This window comes from Gymnoscopelus braueri (assembly GCF_963280865.1).
Source record: "Gymnoscopelus braueri genome assembly, chromosome: 14".
NCBI lineage: Eukaryota > Metazoa > Chordata > Actinopteri > Myctophiformes > Myctophidae > Gymnoscopelus > Gymnoscopelus braueri.
This window is the reverse complement of record NC_137619.1, coordinates 45119141-45143043: the sequence shown is the minus strand read 5'-3', so window position 1 is coordinate 45143043 and position 23903 is coordinate 45119141. Positions and strand designations below refer to the sequence as shown.

The following is a 23903-nucleotide window of genomic DNA, read 5'->3' as shown; positions in this document are numbered from 1 at the left end:
CCCTAGGCTCTAGGGTGGCGGCCTTCTGCCTCGACCGTGTCGGGGGAAAGAAGAGAGAGAGAGGGAGAGACAGACAGAGGAGAGACAGAAAGAGATACAGTGCAAGTAGTAACAATAACAATAGTAGCAAATATAATAGTGTAAGATAGTATATGATAATATAATATAGTACAGCAATAGTGTGTATGCAGTATATAATGGTATAATAAAAGAATGTTAAGATCATATACAGTATAGTGTAGTGGTATAGTGTAATGTAGTAGAAATCCACGGTCGTGCTCCATGGAGAGGCCCGGTCCGCAGTCACAGTATTGAGCCGCAGCTGGGGGTCCATGGACCTGCGACGTGGGAAATAAAAGAAACTCCGGGGAGCGGGTCCCCGGTTGTAGAATTAGTGGCAGGCCTTACTAGAGCGTGAATCCGTACAGGGTTAATTACGATTGTACCAATGGGACACAAACCCACACAACCAAAGGGAGGACGAGAAAAGAGAGGACGAGAGGAGAGAGGAAAAGGGGGGGGGGGGAGAGGATGACTATAGGGTGACTGAGTCTATACACTTCGGCTATAGGCTTTATCATAGAGAAAGGTTTTTAGTCTAGTCTTAAATTTACAGAGTGTGTCTGCTTCACGGACTGAGACTGGGAGAAGGTTCCACAGCTGAGGTGCCTGAAACTTAGGGCGGTTTCTCACTGGATCCGTTTGAATCGAAGCGTTCCCCAGTACGCTTGGCTGGCCAGCATTCACACTGCCCAAGATCCAATCGCATCAGAGAACACTTGCATGTATACCCCCGATCCTATAGGTGGCGGCATGCACATAGTGTTTCTTCTGTGGACACAGACGTCATCAACTATGCGACAATATTTGTGGTCGTCGCGCAGAAATATAGGCTGGAGAGCTATGCTGGGGAGGGGAGGCGATCTATGTAAGTGCACGGTCTTTGGGGAGCCTCGCCCCGAAGCGGGGAGAACGCACTGAGCGCTCAACACAGTGAGCGCACAGAAGTCAAGCCACAGACTTCTGTGTTGTTGACGGACAACGGATGTACGCTTATGAGAAACAACACAAATAAAACCTGGTGAAACACTTGTGTGCATTAGCGCAAGATGAGGATACAGGAAACATTCAGTCTAAATGTCCAATTTGCTAACCTTCACAACTACTAATACTTTTGTATTTGAAACTTTAAATTTCTCTAAATATTATAAACTTTCACGACAGCTTAAGTACAAAAATATATCATTTATGAAAAGGCAACTATAGCCTATACAGTGAAGTCCGACTGAATGACTGAAACCTTGTATTGTGAATTGTACTTCCATGTACTGTTTCTCATGTCTCATGTCTAAATAAAGTACATCAATCCAACGTCTTTTCTTTTTTGACTCTCTTGGTGTGGGGATTATCTGGCACATGTATGTATCTGTTATGAAAGAGAAATTGCATCATGAATGAAACGGCTATAGTCCTTGGGAAACTATAAACCTACGTAGGCCTACATCTAAATGAGTTACCATATTTACTTACAAATTTCAAATTACAAAGCCTTATAAGCTATATATTTCTGGGATGCATAGTAGCTGAAACTCCACAAGATACCCACAAGATATACTATATGCGCTGCTCGCGCACCTGAAATGCGCGATGGAGACCCGCCAATGTTTCATGACTGATAGACATGAAAGAAGGCCCTTCACAGCTATAATAGAGAATTTTTAATTTTAAGAATCGGTTCAGAATTGAATGAGTAAAATTGTTAGAAAGGCTCCCATAATATAAGTTGATTATTATTTCAATTGTTATGTTCCACCTTAAGAGTAATATGCACCAGCCCACCTTAACACACTCTAATGTGTGAGGGGGCCGTGATTTTGCCATAACTTCTTTAATTTTTTTTAAATATATATTTTTAATGTTTATTTTATTTGAAAGTGGAGTATCCCTTTAAATGCGCAATGCATTCTGGGGCGTTTTCATTCATTCAGTAGCACCGGCTAGAAGAGCAGTGTTTTTGTTGGCTGTTTTTGTCGAGTTTATATACCGTCACCTATTCCAAATAGCGGGCCACTTCCGTCTAATGGTACGCTTGCTTTCACATTGCAGCGTACCGTACCCGAAAACGCATGATCCGGATCCGAAACTGCCTCCGGAGGTGGTTTCGGGAACGGAACGGTTACCCGTTTCGCGGGTCGATTCGGTACATTCACACTAGCCAAGCGGTCTGGAGCGCGCACCCGGGACCTGAGTGTGAAACGGCTCTTAAATGCTCTGCCTCCTGTTCTAATTTTTTTGGGGTTTCCTGGAGCCGTAAGCATTTTTTCATACTGTGGACGCAATGGTGTTCTGGCTGGTTTATAGGGCTCGATGAGTTCTTTGAGATATACTGGTGCCTGTCCATTGAGAGCCTTGTATGTGAGGAGGAGAACTTTAAACTCTATTCTGTATTTAACCGGGAGCCAGTGCAAAGAGGCCAATGAAGGAGTGATATGATCTCTTCTTCTGGTTCCTGTCAGTATGCGCGCAGCGGCATTTTGGACTAGCTGCAGGCTATTTAGGGACTTACTTGGGCAGCCTGATAATAAAGCGTTGCAATAGTCCAGCCTAGAAGTAACAAATGCGTGAACAAGTTTTTCTGCATCATTTTGGGACAGAATGTGCCTAACTTTTGCAATATTACGCAGGTGAAAAAAGGCATTTCTTGAAATTTGTTTTATGTGGGACTGAAAGGACATATCTTGGTCAAACGTGACTCCCAGATTCTTTACAGTGGCCCTGGAGGTCAAGGTAATACCATCTAGGGTAACATTCTTATCGGCTAATTTATCTCTGAGGTGCTTAGGGCCAAGTACAATAACTTCAGTTTTGTCCGAGTTGAGGAGTAGGTAATTACGGGTCATCCAACTCTTGATGTCTATAAGACATGCTTGAAGTTTAGCCAGTTGATCTGTTTCATCTGGCTTCATCGATGGATATAATTGTGTATCATCTGCATAACAGTGGAAATTTATAGAGTGTTTCCTAATTATCTCACCTAAAGGAAGCATATATAGAGTAAATAGTATTGGTCCAAGTACAGAGCCTTGTGGGACTCCGTATTTAACCTTTTCGCGTAATGAGGGTGTATCGTTAATGTTTACAAATTTAAATCTGTCAGACAGATAGGACTCAAACCAGTTCAATGCAGCACCCTTAATGCCAACCAAATGCTCTAGTCTCTGTAACAAAATATGGTGATCAATAGTATCAAATGCAGCACTGAGGTCCAACAAAACCAGTACAGAGAGAAGGTTGTTATCGGATGCAATCAGGAGGTCATTTGTGACCTTCACCAATGCCGTCTCAGTGCTATGGTGTGCTCTGAATCCTGACTGAAAAGCTTCAAATAGCTTATTGTTATGTAAAAAGTCACATAACTGCTTGGCGACTGCTTTCTCAAGGATTTTAGAGAGAAATGGAAGGTTCGATATAGGTCTATAGTTAGCCAAAATGCCTGAGTCGAGAGTAGGCTTCTTGAGGAGAGGTTTGATGACAGCTACCTTAAAGGACTGTGGTACGTAGCCCGTCACCAGCGACATATTGATCATATTGAGTAGGGATGCACCAACCGGGGTCAGGACCTCTTTAAGTAATTTAGTTGGGACTGGATCCAAGAGACAGGTCGTTGGTTTGGAAGATGTGATCATTAAAGTGAATTCGGAGAGCTCGACCGGAGAGAAACTGTCCAAATATACACTGTGTCGCACAGCCAAGAATCTGTTGTTCTTTCATTTTAAAGTACAGTAAACCATCTCTATGTCTCTCTGTCAGGTGATGAGTTCTGCTTTCATACTACACAGCTTCAACGCCTGCATATAGTACATAATTTACAGCCATGTCTTTATCGACATCTTTTGTCATATCTTCATCTCTTCAATCACTTTCTGTGTGTGTGTGTGTGTGTGCGCGCGCGTGCGTGCGTGTGTGCGTGCGTGCGTGCGTGTGCGTATGTGTGTGTGTGTGTGTCTGTGTGTGAGTGATACAAAACCAGGTATTAGTTTTGTATGGCGGAGATTTAGGGACAGACATGCACGTTAGTACCCACTATTGACCATATTTACACAACTGCCATTCATTCACAGGGCATGGGATAACCTCACCCTGTGAGGGTACTTGGGTAGGTTGGCCATATTTTCAAACCCCCAAACTGAGACCCTTAAATGAACGCATGACCATGCACGCATGTTTATGCACTCACACATGTACAGTATGTGCAGACCATAGGTGTTGTCTTCAGCATGGGGAACAATTATTAAACACACACCATTTCACATGAAAATGTGTAACGCTGACAGACTTATTTGCATTATAGCTGGCCTTGTGTTTCATGCCTTTAGATGTGGGTTTTACTCATCGATGTGAACGTGTGTGTGTGTGTGTGTGTGTGTGTGTGTGTGTGTGTGTGTGTGTGTGTGTGTGTGTGTGTGTGTGTGTGTGTGATGCTGACAGACTTTTTTGCATTATAGCTGGCCTTGTATTTTATGCCTTTAGATCTGTGCATGCATGATTTTCTTTATTTAATTTTGAGTTGCAGCGCCTTGGAAGCCAGTCAGTTGTTCAGCATTGATGACTCCCAATTGGGCAAGTGAGTTGAGCTGGTACAGGGCATGAGCTAACGACTCGGTTGCAGGCTGCCATTGGTGCTGGGCTGGAAGGCTCTTTGAGTTAGAAGGGTTTTTGCCCAGACGCAGAGATGCACAGACCTACAGCAAGGGCAGAAGAGAAAGGCCTTGGACCTAGTCAGGAACCTATCGGTCCCCCAGGAAAGGGAAGTAAAACCCCATGCACAAGACACAAATGAACTTTGCTTTTATCTGGATTTTAAATATTGGGATCTATGGCATTAATGACTCTGCCTCTTACTGTGCTTTTAATGGCTTTTAACCCTGGACGGCTCTGAAAGGCAACCACCCCCCCCACCCCAACCAAAAGAGACATTGGACTCATACATTCCCCTCCTACGCCCCTGCCCCATATTCCATTGCTCTGCTTTTATTGGTATTTAATTAAATAAAATAACATTGACTTTAGATTACTCTGCCTCTGTGTCGGTTTTTGTGTGGTGTCTCCGAACTGTGGTCACGTTACCAGAACAGAAGCCTTTGGCTTATTTGGTTATTCACACTACTGTGTAACACGTGCATTCGTGTGGATGTCATCGCTGTATCTTGTGTGGGTGGGTGTGAATTGTGGGAGGGGTGATGTTGGGTGTCATAATTAGGCTAAGGCTAGATTGCATAAACGCTATAATTTGTGCATGCTTGCGTATTATTGTACTTTGTACAATCCTCTTTTTTGTATCCTCTTACAGTGAAATTCTTCATTTCAGAAAGTACTATTTTAAACGATATCCTATGCAAACTCTTTTTTACAGTTATCACATGTTTGCAATGCATACTATGGTTTCAGGTGTATTTCGATAGTTTGACATTGATTGATCTACCAACTGTACAACCACAGTTCCTCCGGAACATGCTGCATGTAAACCATCGCATTAACTACCAGACCATCGTGTGCGCGCTCAATTTACAGGAGAGCAAAAATTCCTCTGCAAAATAAAAACTTGGTAAAAATGACAGATTCATACACTAAAAAGTAATCTCTCATTTTATATCTCAGACGTTCTATTTTCATGTGAAATGGTGCGTGTTTAATAATTGTTCCCCATCCTGAAGACAACACCTATGGTCTGCACATACTGTACATGCATGAACATGCATGCATGGTCATGCGTTCATTTAAGGGTCTCAGTTTGGGGGTTTGAAAATATGGCCAACCTACCCAAGTACCCTCACAGGGTGAGGTTATCCCATGCCCTGTGAATGAATGGCAGCTGTGTAAATATGGTCAATAGTGGGTACTAACGTGCATGTCTGTCCCTAAATCTCCGCCATACAAAACCAATACCTAGCCCGGTGTACCCCATTCGGATGCTATCAATGCATTGAATGCCAGTTGAAAAGCAGAGAGGTAGGATCTTGGCTTTATCTTACTTTCTATACCTGTGAGGATCTCTCTGTCCACATTCATTCCCTGTTCTCTAACTCTCTAACCTTGCCATACTTAAAGGGATATTTCACTTTAGAAACAAACGTGGGTAATTTTATCGTCTACTCAGGTTTTTTAGGATTACCCCAGTCAGTTTTTAAGATGCTTGATTCAGTATTTAGATATTTGATATCCATGTTTCATCATTTCATCAGACACTTCATATACAAACCCATTATAATTTCAAACTCCATTTTAACCATGTTAGATTCATCGGAAACACCCGTCCTTGGTTCTGGTGAGTGATATTGTCCTTCTAATACGTGAGGAGACCGTGTTTTTTCAACTACTTTTTTCATTTATTTTTTATATCTTTTTTGGACAATTAAAAATATTCAATACAATAAAAATATTCAATAAAATAAATGAAAAAGGTAATAAAAAAAACTCGGCCCCCTCACGTATTAGGAGGGCAGGATGAGTCACCAGAACCAAGGACGGGTGTTTTTGATGAATCTAACATGTTAAGAATTAACATAAGAAGGGGGCGTGTTTGATAAAAATGAATATCAAATATCTAAATGAATCAAGCAACTTAAAAACTGTCTGGGGGGCTCACAAAAGCCTGAGTAAACGATAAAATGACCAATTTTCTTTTTTTAAAGTGAAATATCCCTTTAACTCTCACTATCCTGACATAATTCTTACTTTAACTATAATTCTACAAACCTCTACAAACCTCTATCCTCCTGTCTAAACCACATCCCTTTTGTCTGACCGGGATCTTCTCCTCGGTGCGTTCAGCACAAGATCTGACCTTGCACATGGCCACAAGGCTATGATAGAAGAAAACTGGAACCGGAAGTTTGGTGAAATACATTGAAGTCTATGGCAGCCGGCTGGACCAGCTTGTGAACAAACACTATTTCTGAACTATTGTGTCCTTTGTCAGTTAATCGGTTCAGGAATATAAATGACATATCACAGGTTGTTTTCCAATCAATTCTTTTTAGATTGGATTTTTTTAGCACACTGTATAATTTTATTGAAGCATCTGAACAGCGGCATGTATCGTTTCTGGCAGCGTTGCCAGATTCTGTGAGAGAAATCAGCAACCAGGTCTAGGCCAGGGTTCTTTAACGTTTTCAGGCCAGTGACCCCCAAACTGATCGGGAGATGTATAGCAGGGACCCCCTATCTCGTAGGGTGGGGGGGCTACAACATATATTGTATAATTATGTATAAATTTGTATTTCATATGTATAAACATACCATGTTATTGTGCAGTAATAGATTAATATTCATGCTTTTATTTTAAACATACATGTACAAGGTACAGTGAGTAGGGTGGCCGTACTGCCATTTATAAACATACCTTATTAACTGAGAACCAATGTCAATACTATCAACAATCTGTCAATTGTACAATAATCATGTATACAAACTAAATGGAGAGAATCATGATGTATTTTAATCATAAATGTGGAAAGAAAATTAATCGAAATCACACCCAGTGTGAAATGAGCGGTGGATATCATAGTGATGGAAGCTCACTTCAAAAAAATAACAGTTATTTGTATCAAAAAAATAACAGTTATTTTTTTGAAGTGCGTGGTGCTATTTATAGGTTATGAATTTCATCATGCGTCTCGCTGGCCAATCACAGTACTGAGCAAAGGGTATGAATACTTATCAGCCAATCAAAAATATATTTTTCTTTTATTAAAACATTTTTAAAAATGTCCATTTGTCTTTACCTTTTTAATTTTCTCTCCACATTTATGATTAAAATACATCATGATTCTCTCCATTTTGAATAGTTTGTATACATGATTATTGCACAATTGACAGATTGTTGATAGTATTGACATTGGTTCTCAGTTAATAGGTATATATATATAGATCGCTTGGGAGAAGCCTTTGAAAGGAAGCTCTCCAAGTACGCAGGACTGGTCAGCGACTGTCAGCAGGCTGGTTGGAGAGCAAGGTGTTTCCCTGTGGAAGTTGGGTGCAGAGGATTTGCAGCCCGTTCCTTGGTCAGAGCCTTCAGTAGTTTAGGCATCGAGGGAGAGAGAAAGAGGAGAGCCATCCGCAGTACCACCGATGCGGCAGAGAGGGCCTCAAGATGGCTGTGGCTCAAAAGAGGGGAGCCATGGAGTCATGGTAGCTAGCTAGCCATCTAGACACAAGCTGGGGTCTGATCAGCCCCGGCTGGGTCACCTGGAGGAGGGCGTATGATGTTGCGAGACCCGAAACGTCCTATGATTCCAGGAACATCACTGAAAATGTGTCCAGATTAGGCATCAGTAGATGTATGTACACAGTATATATATATATATATATATATATATATATATATATATATATAGCATTACAGTAGATCGCTATGGGTACTCAAGAGGTCAGAGTGAGTCCAGGCCTGCAGACTCCATATTCAAGGATGGTTGACCCGAGATTCCATATTTGGACATGGTCGACCCAGGATTCCATATTTGGATATGGGTGACTCATCATGACCTAACCACGATGACACAAGCAGACCCAGCCAGTCTGTATAAAGGCAGGTGCAGATTCAGAGACCTCCACCTTCTTTGACACACTTACAAAGCTTACACCTGAGTCTCAAGACCTTCTACAGCTTCCACTCTGAAATCATCTCCGAATCACATGGGGCAAGATAATCTCTCGATCTTGATAGAACACCACTACATTCCTAAACTGTCCTAAACTGCCTGCAAATCCAGCATTACGTAAGACATTTTTTCATAACCCGGTCCGAAACACCGGCAAATGTTTATTATGTAGGCTACTCAACTTAATAAAAACAGGATTTTCGTTCAACAGGCCCATTTAAACTCATCAATAATCATGGCTGTGAGAGCAGTGTTTGAGAACAACAACGAGATCGGATGCTTCGCCAAGCTGACCAACGCGTACTGCCTGGTGGCCGCGGGAGGCTCCGAGAACTTCTACAGCGTCTTCGAGGGGGAGCTGTCAGAAACCGTGCCGGTGGTACACGCCTCCATAGCCGGCTGCCGGATCATCGGGCGGATGTGTGTCGGTAACAGTCACGGTCTCCTAGTCCCGAGCAGCACCACGGACCTGGAACTCCAGCACATGAGGAAGTGCCTGCCAGACACGGCCAGGATCCAGAGAGTGGAAGAGAGACTCTCCGCCTTGGGAAACGTCATCGTCTGTAACGACCACGTGGCGCTGGTCCACCCCGACCTGGACAGGGAGACAGAGGAGGTTGTGGCCGATGCCCTGAAGGTGGAGGTGTTTCGTCAGACGGTGGCCGAACAGGTGCTGGTGGGATCCTATTGTGCCTTGTCCAACCGTGGTGGACTGGTTCATCCTGAGACATCCATTGAGGACCAGGACGAGCTGTCGTCGCTACTCCAGGTTCCCATTGTGGCCGGTACAGTTAACAGAGGTAGCGAGGTGATCGCGGCAGGCATGGTGGTGAACGACTGGTGTGCGTTCTGTGGCCTGGGCACCACCAGCACTGAGCTGTCCGTCATCGAGAGCATCTTCAAACTTGCCGACGAAGCCCAGGACAGCGCCACCTCCATCGACAGCCTGACATAAGCCAATGGTTCTCAACACTTTTCATGTCAAGGACCTCCACAATTCATGTGTTTTGCAGCCCCATCTGTAAATACTTTGTGCCTGGGACCCCCAGGCACAAAATATACTGATTCGTCAGTGATGTCACTGTCATGCGACACAGTGAGCTCGAGCATGGACTTACGCCATACGCTCAAGGCTGGTTAGAAAGATACCAGGGATTTGTCAGTGATGTCACTGTCATGCGACATAATTGAATCGAAACCTCTGGTCGCGACCCCCAGGTTGAGAACCACTGGTCTAAACAATGCAGAACGTTTGTTGCTGAAACATGACAAGTGACAATGACGTCAAACAGGGTTTTGATACTCCATATTCTTCGCCTGCAACTTGCCTTGCTATTAAAAAATCACACCCAGTGTGAAGTGAGCGGTGTTATTTAGAAACAACAGTGGTCATCACAGTGATGGAAGCTCACTTTAAAAAAATAAGGATTAAAAAAATTATAATAATAAGGATTTTTTTTAAGTGTGTGGTGCTATTTATAGGTTATTATTTCATCATGCGTCTAGCTAGCCAATCAAAGCAAAGGGTCTGAATAGAGTCAGCCAATCACAGTACGGCGAAAAGGGTGTGAATAGAGTCAGCCAATCACAGTAGGGAGAGACGAATTCCCAACCCCACTTATAGGAGCGGCTACACCGCTCAAACATAATTCATATGAACACACCATATAATCATGCCCAAATGCCCTATAGAGGCATATTGAGGGGCCTCTATACACGAATCCACGGAGCGCTTCCCTGTAGGATAACCACGCCCCCGCCGCCATTGCTGCGGTGTCAAAACAGTCAGCTGATACTGCGGTGAGTGCGGTCTCGGGTCAGCTGAAGTCACTGACTGCTCAAGTTACTCTTTTTACCTGCTTTTTACTACTAACTAAAGATGTACAGAAAGTCGGGACGCACTTGTGTTGTTTATGGCTGCTCCAACAGCAGTGGACAAATGCAACTTTGGAGAGAAACGGAATGTGAAACACACAAGCCCAAAGTTCATGACAACTGTCTGTGCCTCAGGCCAACTGTCTGTGCCTCAGGCCATATGGCTTGCACAGATTCCCTGGGCGTGAGAGTGGAGAAGATGTTCGCCAAAAGTGGATAAAAAATGTGAACTTAAAGGACTTTGTTCCCACAAAGAACAGCGTGGTAAGTTTTGGAAACTTTTGGTTAGTTACTCACTCTTAAAGTTAGCATGCAGCAGCTGCTAAGTAGCCCTAGCTCTGGCCCACAGCGTCAGAAGGAGTTCTCCTTAACGCTATGGGACCTTCTAGCCTTTGCCCGAACACCCGCGGTAGCACAGTCTCTCCTCTGTAGTAAAACAAAAAAATACACTTTCGCTAGTCGCCAAAACAAAGACGGTTTAAAGATGTTGTAAGCCTACTTTACTTAGTGGGAACACTCTGAGCCCCCCACCTCACGTCTAAAATACACGTTTTGCCCAACAAATAAAGTATTTAACCGAAGGGAATATCCCCCTACAGATCTGGTCAATGGAATATTTCCATTGACCAGATCTGTAGGGGGCGCGGTGGAGTAACTAAAACATTTTTTTCCTTCCGGTGAAATATTTATTTTCTGTCCAAAAAGTGTATTCTAGACGTGAGGTGGGGGGCTCCAAGTGTTCCCACTAAGTAGAGTATGTTTTCAACATCTTAAAACTGTCTTTGTTTTGGTGAGTACTTAGCCAAAGTGCATTTTTTATTACTCGAGACGAGAGGCTGAGCAGCCTGCGATCCCGTTGGTATGCGGGCAAAGTACCATGACGTTAAGGAGAACTCCTTCTAACGCTATGGACCAGAGCTACATGGTTGAAACATGTTATCTTATCTAAGTTCAGCTAACGTTAATAACATCATTGTTAGTAGTATGCTAAGCTGCTGCTCTTGTGTGTGCAAAAATAAACCACCTGTGGCGTTATTGTGATTAAATAGTACCTTATTTGGTAAAACTATGGCAGTCTAATGAACACAAACACTACTGTTTTTATGTTGTATTCAGCCACTTATGTAACAGGGGATACACAAATGCATTTAGTGTACACATTTTAAAAGGTCTGTGGAGTTGAAAATAATAATAATAATAATAAAATAATATATTATTTTCAATGTTATAAAACGTTGCCCCAACCTAGACAACTCTGTCAGGGTGTAAATGGAACCAACTGAACAGAGTGACTGTTGACTCAGTCACAACAGTGGCTGAATGTTGATGAGCTTTCTATGAAAGTATGACATGAAACCATTTAGTGGACAATAGTTTATGTATTGTTGAGTTATATGTGGTACCAGTATTTACTATTCATTTCTTTATTCCATCTTAAGGTTTGTGGAGTACACTTCCCAGATGGTAGGCCAACCATTGAACACCCATATCCAGTTTTGCAACTCGGATATAAATATCACGTACGTTAGATCTTTTTCCCCTTCAAATTGATTGTTTTTGGTTCAACATGTTTAATTTATTTTGAAAATAAAATTACAAATGTAGCACTGTTTCTTTTGTTTTCATAGGGGAGAATGCAGTCTGGTAGAGCACCCCCTAAGAGAAGATGCCCTCAGCCATTATGCAGCAACACATTAAGAGTAGCGCCTGAAGACACCACCAAAATGTCGATCAAGTACGTTAGATCTTTTTCCCCTTCAAAATGATTGTGTTTGGTTCAACATGTTGTGTAATTTATTTTGAAAAAAAAAGAAAGAATGTAAGCACCGTTTCTTTTGTTTTCATAGGGGAGAATGCAGTCTGGTACAGCGCCCCCCAAGATAAAATGCCCTCAGCCATTAAGAGCAGCACCTGAAGCCACCACATCCAATGTGGAAAATGTCTTATCACGTACGTTAGATCGTTTTCCCCTTCAAATCGATTGTTTTTGGTTCAACATGTTGTCATTTATTTTGAAAATACATTTAAAACAATGTAGCACTGTTTCTATTTATTTTGTTTTCATAGGGGAGAATGCAGTCTGGTAGAGCCCCCGCTAAGAGAAGATGCCCTCAGCCATTATGCAGCAACACATTAAGAGTAGCGCCTGAAGACACCACGTCAGCACCTGAAGACACCACGTCAGCACCTGAAGACACCACATCCAATGTGGAAAATGTCATGCCTCTGGCTGTGAAGCGTGACATCGGCATCCAGTGGCCCGATAGGCCTACGAAGCGTGACATCGGCATCCAGTAGCCCGATAGGCCTACTGAGCACAACTACTCAACTACCAAGACAAGGCGCAACAGGGCAACACAAACTGATCCTACACCATCATTGTCAGCATATGAACTGGATGACAAAGATTCAAAATTTTACACAGGCATAGGGATTGAAAGTTTTTGGCAGCTTTTGCATGCCGTCATAGATTTTCTCCCACCTCCAAAGATTACCTATTTAGCAGTCCACGACCAGCTCGTACTTGTTTTAATGAGGCTACGTCTTTGTTTGATGTTCACAGACTTGGGTAAACGATTTGGAGTAAGCAGGAGCTCAGCATGTAACATCTTTTCACTTTGGAGACCAAAACTAGGTTTATGAGGGAAAAAGTGATTGCGTGGTTGCCCAGAGATACTCTCAAAAGAATTATGCCTTCCTGTTTCAGTGTAAATTATCCCAAAGCAACATGCATAATAGACTGTACTGAAATATTTGTACAAAGGCCAAAACACTTAAGGAAAAGATCACAAACATACAGCAACTACAAACATCATAACACTTACAAAGTCTTATATTGCATTGCCCCGAATGGTTATGTTATGTTCACATCAAAACTGTTTGGTGGAAGGGCCAGTGACACTTTTATCACAAAGAACAGTGGGCTTCTGGAACTCCTGATTCCTGGTGATCAAATTTTAGCAGACCGTGGGTTCAGCATCTCTGATGTATTGCCCCCAGGGGTGACTCTGGCTCTTCCAGCCTTTACTCGCGGCCTCAAGGAACTTCCTGAGCATGAAGTTGTGGGAACAAGACGCTTAGCAAATGTCAGAATCCATGTCGAGCGTGCAATTAGAAGGTTCAAATGTTTTAAAATTGTCAGTTATGTGATTCCTGGGAGGGTACAGCATGTTGATGACATTGTAAGCATTTGTGCTGGGCTTTGTAATTTGCAACCCAAGTTAATTCAGACTGAGGAAACATCTGATATTGAGGAAGAAGAGGAATGTCATTTGGATGAAGCTGCAGAGCAAGATGGAGAAAATATGTGCTGATTACTCCAAAAACAGTTGTATTCATTAAGACTTCATTCTCCATTGTAGCTTTAATATTCAAAAAGCAAATTGAAGCACTAACAAATCTCACTGTCACAGCTTTGAGTTAAATGTACTATTGGTTTCTGAAAAGGAGGGAGATGTTTGTATGAAATGCATCATCTGTGTATTTTAAGACAATATTGTACTTTGTTGTATCACAAACTTTGTCAACTGACCATTTCACTTTGATGAAGTGCATTACTCATGAATGAAATCATTTGACCCTCATTAGATTCAAAAGAGGACTACTTTAGTCCATGTACTTTCATGACTCCATGTGCTATTCTAGTAGCTATTGCTGGTAATAAATACTCAAAGTACACAACCTTCAGGTGGCCGATTTTCTCTGTTATCCACTCTTGGTTGTATGGGACATCTGTGATAATCTTTTCATTTTGGGTCCATACAAGGAACTTGCAATTTGTTTTGTTAGCACAATGCATTGCTAGCTGTACCTGGTAATAGAACCCTAATCCTGATGCTGTTTCCCTCAGAATATATTGTCCATTAATATGCCTTACATCATATTTGTTTGACTCAATCATTTTTAGCAGACTGCCATTGTGTGCCTCAAGTTTTTTCTCTGTAGGACATTTAATCTCAAGGATGGTATCTGCATCTATGATACCATCGAGGCTGGCACCAAGCCAATTTTCTTCCTCGTTCACAATAAGACCTGTAGTCTCCACCGTCAGTCCTGTGGTCTCCTCAAACCATTTTCTAGCCAAAGGCTCTGATGTCTGACCATGTCTTGTGGCTGCATTACCAGCAAAGGTGCCATTCAGTTTCCGTTCCACCCAGTTTTGTGGGTTTACCTTTTTGGGCACTTCAGATGCCTCACTACTGGTAATTCAAATTTTCCTTTGATCTAGCCAAAATTGACTATTCTGGCCCTTTGTTTCTGTGGCTATTCTCTCCCTCTCATCTTTCCCACATACCACATATCTTTCAAAAACAGAGTTACAGAGTGTACATATGTGTTCAGCACATTGTTTATGACATGTAGGCAGTTCATTAACAGTTGCTTTCTTTTGTGGCTGTGCAGTCAACACATTATGCAAAATGGTACCCGGTATATTGGCTAGGCCAGCCATCTCAGGGGATGAAAAGTGCTGAATGACGTCTGCATCTGTCTGAAATGCCGTAGCTGTGACTTTCATATTTTTTCGAGGTCCCTGGTCTGGACCTCGTATGTTCTCCACTGTGTCAGGCACCACATTTTCACAGGTGGATTTATTCCAGGCACAGGCCTCATCAGTGCATGCTGTGCCTGTGAATTCCTGACTGGCAGCATCTTTCACTTTGTACAGTATTCCAGCTGAATGACTGCAGCTCCTCCCTCGGTTGGCCATGCAGTCACAGCTCACATCTACAACTGTGCCATCCCTCCTCTGCAGAGTTACTTCAACATGATGATAATGTTTTATGTCCTGTGAGTAACGCACAGGTCCTTTCAGAATGATGTGCTCATCATCTGGTAGAATGTGGAGTATCTGGCCAACCCATCCGGAGCTCAGGTAATTTTGACCCTCTATCAGGGACCTGTAGTTGGCATTTTGTTGCTCATCACATGCCAGGTGATGAATGAAATATTCTTGAATACCTATCAAAATAATTAAAAAAAAATTCAAATAGGGTTAATACCACTGATCTGTAATGATTATGAAATGCAAATATTAACTAGACGGTATAGTCCTTAAGAGCAGTGGTGGAAAGTATTTAAGTACATTTACTCAAGTACTGTACTTAAGTACAATTTAGAGGATTTTTTAACTTTACTTCTACTCTATCTTAGAGGCAAATATTATACTTTTACTCCTCTACAACTATTTGAAAACTTTAGTTGCTTCGTAGATTGGGATTATTATTACAAAACATACATTAACCCTATTTAAACTTCGGCTAAATAGCCGATCTACAAGCTCACAATGCCATGCATTGTGAGCTTGTAGATCTATTTTCAAAATATTTTTGTATACATTTGAAAACTTGTGAAATAGTTTGCAAATACTTCTGCATAATGAGTACTTTTCTACTTTTGGTACATTTTGATACCAATACTTTTGTACTTTTACTCAATTAGATTTAGAATTCCGGACTTGTACTTGTAACAGAGTATTTCTACATTGCAGTATTGATACTTTTACTTAAGTATAAAATGTGAGTACTTTTTCCACCACTGCTTAAGAGTTACATTTCATAATCTTGCTAGCTAACAAACAAACAGAAATTAAACACTGGCAGACCTAACGTTGCTATTTTTTTTTGACAAAGAGATATGGGGTAGGAAAAATAGCCTACTGTTGTAACCGAGGTCCGTTTTGTCTACTAAGAATTTTAAGTGGTTAATATCATGATTGTCATCATTGAAATACCTTTATCAGTAACTCTGGGCCACTGTCTAACGTCGTCAATCCAGGTACTCATGCTGTTAGTCACTGGCTGTCAGTTTGGTGACTTTGTTTTTCAAAACCAAGTTAGTGTTAGTTAGTTAACCAAGCGTTAGTTAGTTAACCTAGTGTTAGTTAGTTAACCAAGCAGCAGGTAAAGTAACATCAACAGACGGACTGACACGCAGCAGCTGACTGAGCTGACCGGCGCCCCCTACAGGGCAGGGGGCGCCGACAACTTGAGGCACACAAGGCAGTCTGCTAAAAATGATTGAGTCAAACAAATATGATGTAAGGCATATTAATGGACAATATATTCTGAGGGAAACAGCATCAGGATTAGGGTTCTATTACCAGGTACAGCTAGCAATGCATTGTGCTAACAAAACAAAGTGCAAGTTCCTTGTATGGACTCAAATGAAAAGATTATCACAGATGTCCCATACAACCAAGAGTGGATAACAGAGAAAATCGGCCACCTGAAGGTTGTGTACTTTGAGTATTTATTACCAGCAATAGCTACTAGAATAGCACATGGAGTCATGAAAGTACATGGACTAAAGTAGTCCTCTTTTGAATCTAATGAGGGTCAAATGATTTCATTCATGAGTAAATGCACTTCATCAAAGTGAAATTTCACAAAGTTGACAAAGTTTGTGATACAACAAAGTACAATATTGTCTTAAAATACACAGATGATGCATTTCATACAAACATCTCCCTCCTTTTCAGAAACCAATAGTACATTTAACTCAAAGCTGTGACAGTGAGATTTGTTAGTGCTTCAATTTGCTTTTTGAATATTAAAGCTACAATGGAGAATGAAGTCTTAATGAATACAACTGTTTTTGGAGTAATCAGCACATATTTTCTCCATCTTGCTCATCAGCTTCATCCAAATGACATTCCTCTTCTTCCTCAATATCAGATGTTTCCTCAGTCTGAATTAACTTGGGTTGCAAATTACAAAGCCCAGCACAAATGCTTACAATTTCATCAACATGCTGTACCCTCCCAGGAATCACATAACTGACAATTTTAAAACATTTGAACCTTCTAATTGCACGCTCAACATGGATTCTGACATTTGCTAAGCGTCGTGTTGCCACAACTTCATGCTCAAGAAGTTCTTTGAGGCCGCGAGTAAAGGCTGGAAGAGCCAGTCACCCCTGGGGGCAATACATCAGAGATGTTGAACCCACGGTCTGCTAAAATTTGATCACCAGGAATCAGGAGTTCCAGAAGCCCACTGTTCTTTGTGATAAAAGTGTCACTGGCCCTTCCACCAAACAGTTTTGATGTGAACATAACATAACCATTCGGGGCAATGCAATATAAGACTTTGTAAGTGTTATGATGTTTGTAGTTGCTGTATGTTTGTGATCTTTTCCTTAAGTGTTTTGGCCTTTGTACAAATATTTCAGTACAGTCTATTATGCATGTTGCTTTGGGATAATTTACACTGAAACAGGAAGGCATAATTCTTTTGAGAGTATCTCTGGGCAACCACGCAATCACTTTTTCCCTCATAAACCTAGTTTTGGTCTCCAAAGTGAAAAGATGTTGCTGAGCTCCTGCTTACTCCAAATCGTTTACCCAAGTCTGTGAACATCAAACAAAGACGTAGCCTCATTAAAACAAGTACGAGCTGGTCGTGGACTGCTAAATAGGTAATCTTTGGAGGTGGGAGAAAATCTATGACGGCATGCAAAAGCTGCCAAAAACTTTCAATCCCTATGCCTGTGTAAAATTTTGAATCTTTGTCATCCAGTTCATATGCTGACAATGATGGTGTAGGATCAGTTTGTGTTGCCCTGTTGCGCCTTGTCTTGGTAGTTGAGTAGTTGTGCTCAGTAGGCCTATCGGGCTACTGGATGCCGATGTCACGCTTCGTAGGCCTATCGGGCCACTGGATGCTGATGTCACGCTTCACAGCCAGAGGCATGACATTTTCCACATTGGATGTGGTGTCTTCAGGTGCTGACGTGGTGTCTTCAGGTGCTGACGTGGTGTCTTCAGGCGCTACTCTTAATGTGTTGCTGCATAATGGCTGAGGGCATCTTCTCTTAGCGGGGGCTCTACCAGACTGCATTCTCCCCTATGAAAACAAAATAAATAGAAACAGTGCTACATTGTTTTAAATTTATTTTCAAAATAAATGACAACATGTTGAACCAAAAACAATCGATTTGAAGGGGAAAACGATCTAACGTACGTGATAAGACATTTTCCACATTGGATGTGGTGGCTTCAGGTGCTGCTCTTAATGGCTGAGGGCATTTTATCTTGGGGGGCGCTGTACCAGACTGCATTCTCCCCTATGAAAACAAAAGAAACGGTGCTTACATTCTTTCTTTTTTTTCCAAAATAAATTACACAACATGTTGAACCAAACACAATCATTTTGAAGGGGAAAAAGATCTAACGTACTTGATCGACATTTTGGTGGTGTCTTCAGGCGCTACTCTTAATGTGTTGCTGCATAATGGCTGAGGGCATCTTCTCTTAGGGGGTGCTCTACCAGACTGCATTCTCCCCTATGAAAACAAAAGAAACAGTGCTACATTTGTAATTTTATTTTCAAAATAAATTAAACATGTTGAACCAAAAACAATCAATTTGAAGGGGAAAAAGATCTAACGTACGTGATATTTATATCCGAGTTGCAAAACTGGATATGGGTGTTCAATGGTTGGCCTACCATCTGGGAAGTGTACTCCACAAACCTTAAGATGGAATAAAGAAATGAATAGTAAATACTGGTACCACATATAACTCAACAATACATAAACTATTGTCCACTAAATGGTTTCATGTCATACTTTCATAGAAAGCTCATCAACATTCAGCCACTGTTGTGACTGAGTCAACAGTCACTCTGTTCAGTTGGTTCCATTTACACCCTGACAGAGTTGTCTAGGTTGGGGCAACGTTTTATAACATTGAAAATAATATATTATTTTATTATTATTATTATTTTCAACTCCACAGACCTTTTAAAATGTGTACACTAAATGCATTTGTGTATCCCCTGTTACATAAGTGGCTGAATACAACATAAAAACAGTAGTGTTTGTGTTCATTAGACTGCCATAGTTTTACCAAATAAGGTACTATTTAATCACAATAACGCCACAGGTGGTTTATTTTTGCACACACAAGAGCAGCAGCTTAGCATACTACTAACAATGATGTTATTAACGTTAGCTGAACTTAGATAAGATAACATGTTTCAACCATGTAGCTCTGGTCCATAGCGTTAGAAGGAGTTCTCCTTAACGTCATGGTACTTTGCCCGCATACCAACGGGATCGCAGGCTGCTCAGCCTCTCGTCTCGAGTAATAAAAAATGCACTTTGGCTAAGTACTCACCAAAACAAAGACAGTTTTAAGATGTTGAAAACATACTCTACTTAGTGGGAACACTTGGAGCCCCCCACCTCACGTCTAGAATACACTTTTTGGACAGAAAATAAATATTTCACCGGAAGGAAAAAAATGTTTTAGTTACTCCACCGCGCCCCCTACAGATCTGGTCAATGGAAATATTCCATTGACCAGATCTGTAGGGGGATATTCCCTTCGGTTAAATACTTTATTTTCTGGGCAAAACGTGTATTTTAGACGTGAGGTGGGGGGCTCAGAGTGTTCCCACTAAGTAATGTAGTATATTTGATAACATAACATACATATTTGTTGGTATTATTTAACTACACAAGTCTACAGGGAGCATACAGACAGAAGAAGTGGATTGAGTCAGAGAGAGGTGCCGGGTTGTCTGAGAGGGGTGTGGGGGTACATACACTTAGCTTTGCCTTATGTTGTTTACCTGGGTGCTATGCATGTGTCTCCCTTCCCCCTTTCCTGCTTCATACAGGTGCTAATTGAATCAGGGACCAAAAGGGGGATCTATTGTTTGTCTGGGGGGGCTCACCTTTGAAGTCTGACACACCCATACATGTGCCTCCTCTTTCTCTGAATGTGCTATATATACCATACTAAAATGTAAGCTTGTAGTGTGTGTGTGACTCAGCAGCCGGCAGGCTGTTGTGTGGTGTGGTGGGGACCTCAGGGTCCCCATAGGAAGCTGTTTGTACTTATGCAATAAATGGAAGCAACGAAACCTCACTAACTAGTGATGACTCCTTCATTCTACAACCATTCATTCTCATCTCTGGGACAACAAACTTATCTGCAATATGGCGTTGTTGGCAACTACAGAAGCAATAGAAACCTTTAAGTCTGTGGTTTCAAGATACCACATTATGGCGTCGAAGTCGGCAGTCGTGTTGGTTTGTTTTTTTTGGAGGCGCAAGTCTCCAGGGATACTGAGCCAGGCGTCGAAAGAACGTGCGGCGGGACATCGGTACGACATGACGACAACTTTTCGAGAATCTACAAGGAGAGGACTTCATGACCAGATCTAGGACGGCTGGACGACTCATCTGGCTGCTCAACATATCTTCTGCGATCGCTAGAAGGGCGCGCTGCGGTGCGAACGGCAGAGCGGAGAAATTGGTGTGTCGAATTTCTTCGTGGCGGGTATGTTGTGAGGAGAGGACAGCGGGTGCCGGCAGAGTGGAGGACTTGCGATGATGGGGTTCTTCGTGGAGGGTGTGGTAACACATCTTCAGCGATCGCAAGTGGAGCGCTCTGTTGTTAAAATGCAGCTATCTGTTGAACAATCTGGGTACGGCGTTGGAGCACGGCCGGGGTGAGAAGATGACATTGGGGGGACTGCGGGAGTGACGTTATCGAGCGGGACGCTGCGCATATGGGACCTGGGGTTACATTTTTTGTGATATGGGTGATTTAAACTATGGGGCTGTGGCTGCCATGGAGGAGTGATGTGAGGATTTTTTTTCTCTCTCTGGTCTCTGGGGTTAAATGTGGATTTTTTTATTTTTCGTTGTGCTGAGAAGACCGGGCGAATCCCGTGACGAGGTACATGGAGCCGGGACATTCCCGTGGATGTGTTTGAGGGCGAATCCCTTATGTTTTATGTATAACATTTTTCCCAGAGTTTAAAGGCTAACAGAGGGATCCTGCACGCTGATTGGTTGGAGTTGATATAATTGTAAAATGTTAACGCCTCTGGAAATGTTCCAAAATGTACTAACTTAGGAGCAAAAAGCAGGAGCAAAAAGAGCTTACTTTACTGGGTTTTGGGACCTTTCCTCGGGGTGTTTGAGTTTTCTGTCTATTTGATGTAATTCACCGTGTCGCTGTACTATGTAATCTTGGTTTTTGTATGTGCATTGTTCTGTGTGATGTTGTTTGCTGTTTTAGTTTTCCTGAATGTTTACTTTTTTTTCCTGGTTGGTGTTCCGGTCGCTTTTCATGGGGGGCGGTTCTTTGTGGTTCTTTTGAAATATACGTGTTTGTGAGAGACGTTTAATGTCTCTCATGGGGGGAATGTAGTATATTTGATAACATAACATACATATTTGTTGGTATTATTTAACTACACAAGTCTACAGGGAGCATACAGACAGAAGAAGTGGATTGAGTCAGAGAGAGGTGCCGGGTTGTCTGAGAGGGGTGTGGGGGTACATACACTTAGCTTTGCCTTATGTTGTTTACCTGGGTGCTATGCATGTGTCTCCCTTCCCCCTTTCCTGCTTCATACAGGTGCTAATTGAATCAGGGACCAAAAGGGGGATCTATTGTTTGTCTGGGGGGGCTCACCTTTGAAGTCTGACACACCCATACATGTGCCTCCTCTTTCTCTGAATGTGCTATATATACCATACTAAAATGTAAGCTTGTAGTGTGTGTGTGACTCAGCAGCCGGCAGGCTGTTGTGTGGTGTGGTGGGGACCTCAGGGTCCCCATAGGAAGCTGTTTGTACTTATGCAATAAATGGAAGCAACGAAACCTCACTAACTAGTGATGACTCCTTCATTCTACAACCATTCATTCTCATCTCTGGGACAACAAACTTATCTGCAATATGGCGTTGTTGGCAACTACAGAAGCAATAGAAACCTTTAAGTCTGTGGTTTCAAGATACCACAGTAAAGTAGGCTTACAACATCTTTAAACCGTCTTTGTTTTGGCGACTAGCGAAAGTGTATTTTTTTGTTTTACTACAGAGGAGAGACTGTGCTACCGCGGGTGTTCGGGCAAAGGCTAGAAGGTCCCATAGCGTTAAGGAGAACTCCTTCTGACGCTGTGGGCCAGAGCTAGGGCTACTTAGCAGCTGCTGCATGCTAACTTTAAGAGTGAGTAACTAACCAAAAGTTTCCAAAACTTACCACGCTGTTCTTTGTGGGAACAAAGTCCTTTAAGTTCACATTTTTTATCCACTTTTGGCGAACATCTTCTCCACTCTCACGCCCAGGGAATCTTAGCCCTAGAATGTCTGTGATCTTACATACATTTCAAGTATTCCAAATACACAGTCATAGATCTCTTTCGGTCCCCCACTGTGTAGTGCCCATCTGCGCGGCCATAAAAGTGCTCTAAACTCCGTCTGTACTCACCCAATAATTAATTCCTAAGACGTGTAGTCATATTTTGTCCTCTAGTTTCATATCCATGTGAAAGTTCTGCCAGAAAACGTGTGTTTAGTCAAATATCTCCACTTTTTCACGAGCTGCACACGGACGTGTTTCTGTACGACGCGAGGGGCCAGGAATGATTGCAGCACTGAATATACGTAACTTCCTTTAGGACGCACAAATGTTTGGGACACACAATTGACAGGTGCTTGTGATTGCTGCGGGGTAATGAATCATCACCTGCCAATTGTGTGTCCTGAGGCACAGACAGTTGGCCTGAGGCACAGACAGTTGTCATGAACTTTGGGCTTGTGTGTTTCACATTCCGTTTCTCTCCAAAGTTGCATTTGTCCACTGCTGTTGGAGCAGCCATAAACAACACAAGTGCGTCCCGACTTTCTGTACATCTTTAGTTAGTAGTAAAAAGCAGGTAAAAAGAGTAACTTGAGCAGTCAGTGACTTCAGCTGACCCGAGACCGCACTCACCGCAGTATCAGCTGACTGTTTTGACACCGCAGCAATGGCGGCGGGGGCGTGGTTATCCTACAGGGAAGCGCTCCGTGGATTCGTGTATAGTGTGCACCTCCAAAACAGTTTTCACTTCTGCCCATAGGGGCTGCCACAAACGTGAACATACTCTATTCCCCCCATACAATCTCTATCCCGCAGCTTCCTCATGTTCTGACGGCAACCGACACAACTGACACAACCCTGGGTAGGCAACCCGGCCTGGCGGGATCTGTGCTCAGAGATGTGCTCTTTTCTAGAGGAGGAATGTGGCTGGGCTGAGTGTGCCCGGAGGAGCAGCAGCTCTACTCCTCCATACAGAGAGACGCAACTGATGTATACTTCTCCATACAACGGTGTTTTACCGGATTTGTGATTTTTTTTATCAGATTGTGCTGTTTGTGTAGGACTTATAAACGCCTTTGTTTGAACGGCTTCTGGCGCGTCTAGGAACCGATATGCAGAACCGAAATTACATATTTTGTATGGGTACCCTGTACCGACCATTTCTTTATCGGTTCCTACTTGGAACCGTATTTCGGTACCCAACCCTACCTAACGGTGGATTAAGTCTCAGCCTCTATTTCCTGGGATCGTTACAATATCTACAAA

The 23903-nt window shown here is 42.4% G+C and overlaps 1 protein-coding gene across 1 annotated transcript; it reads left to right on the top strand.

Moving 5' to 3' along the window:
- Positions 1 to 8895: 8895 nt before the first annotated feature.
- LOC308100663 (eukaryotic translation initiation factor 6-like) lies at positions 8896 to 9615 on the top strand (the record flags this gene model as incomplete). The annotated part of the gene is made up of 1 exon (XM_080449729.1): positions 8896 to 9615. The coding sequence occupies one exon, from the start codon at positions 8896 to 8898 to the stop codon at positions 9613 to 9615; it is 720 nt and encodes a 239-aa protein (XP_080305855.1).
- Positions 9616 to 23903: the final 14288 nt, after the last annotated feature.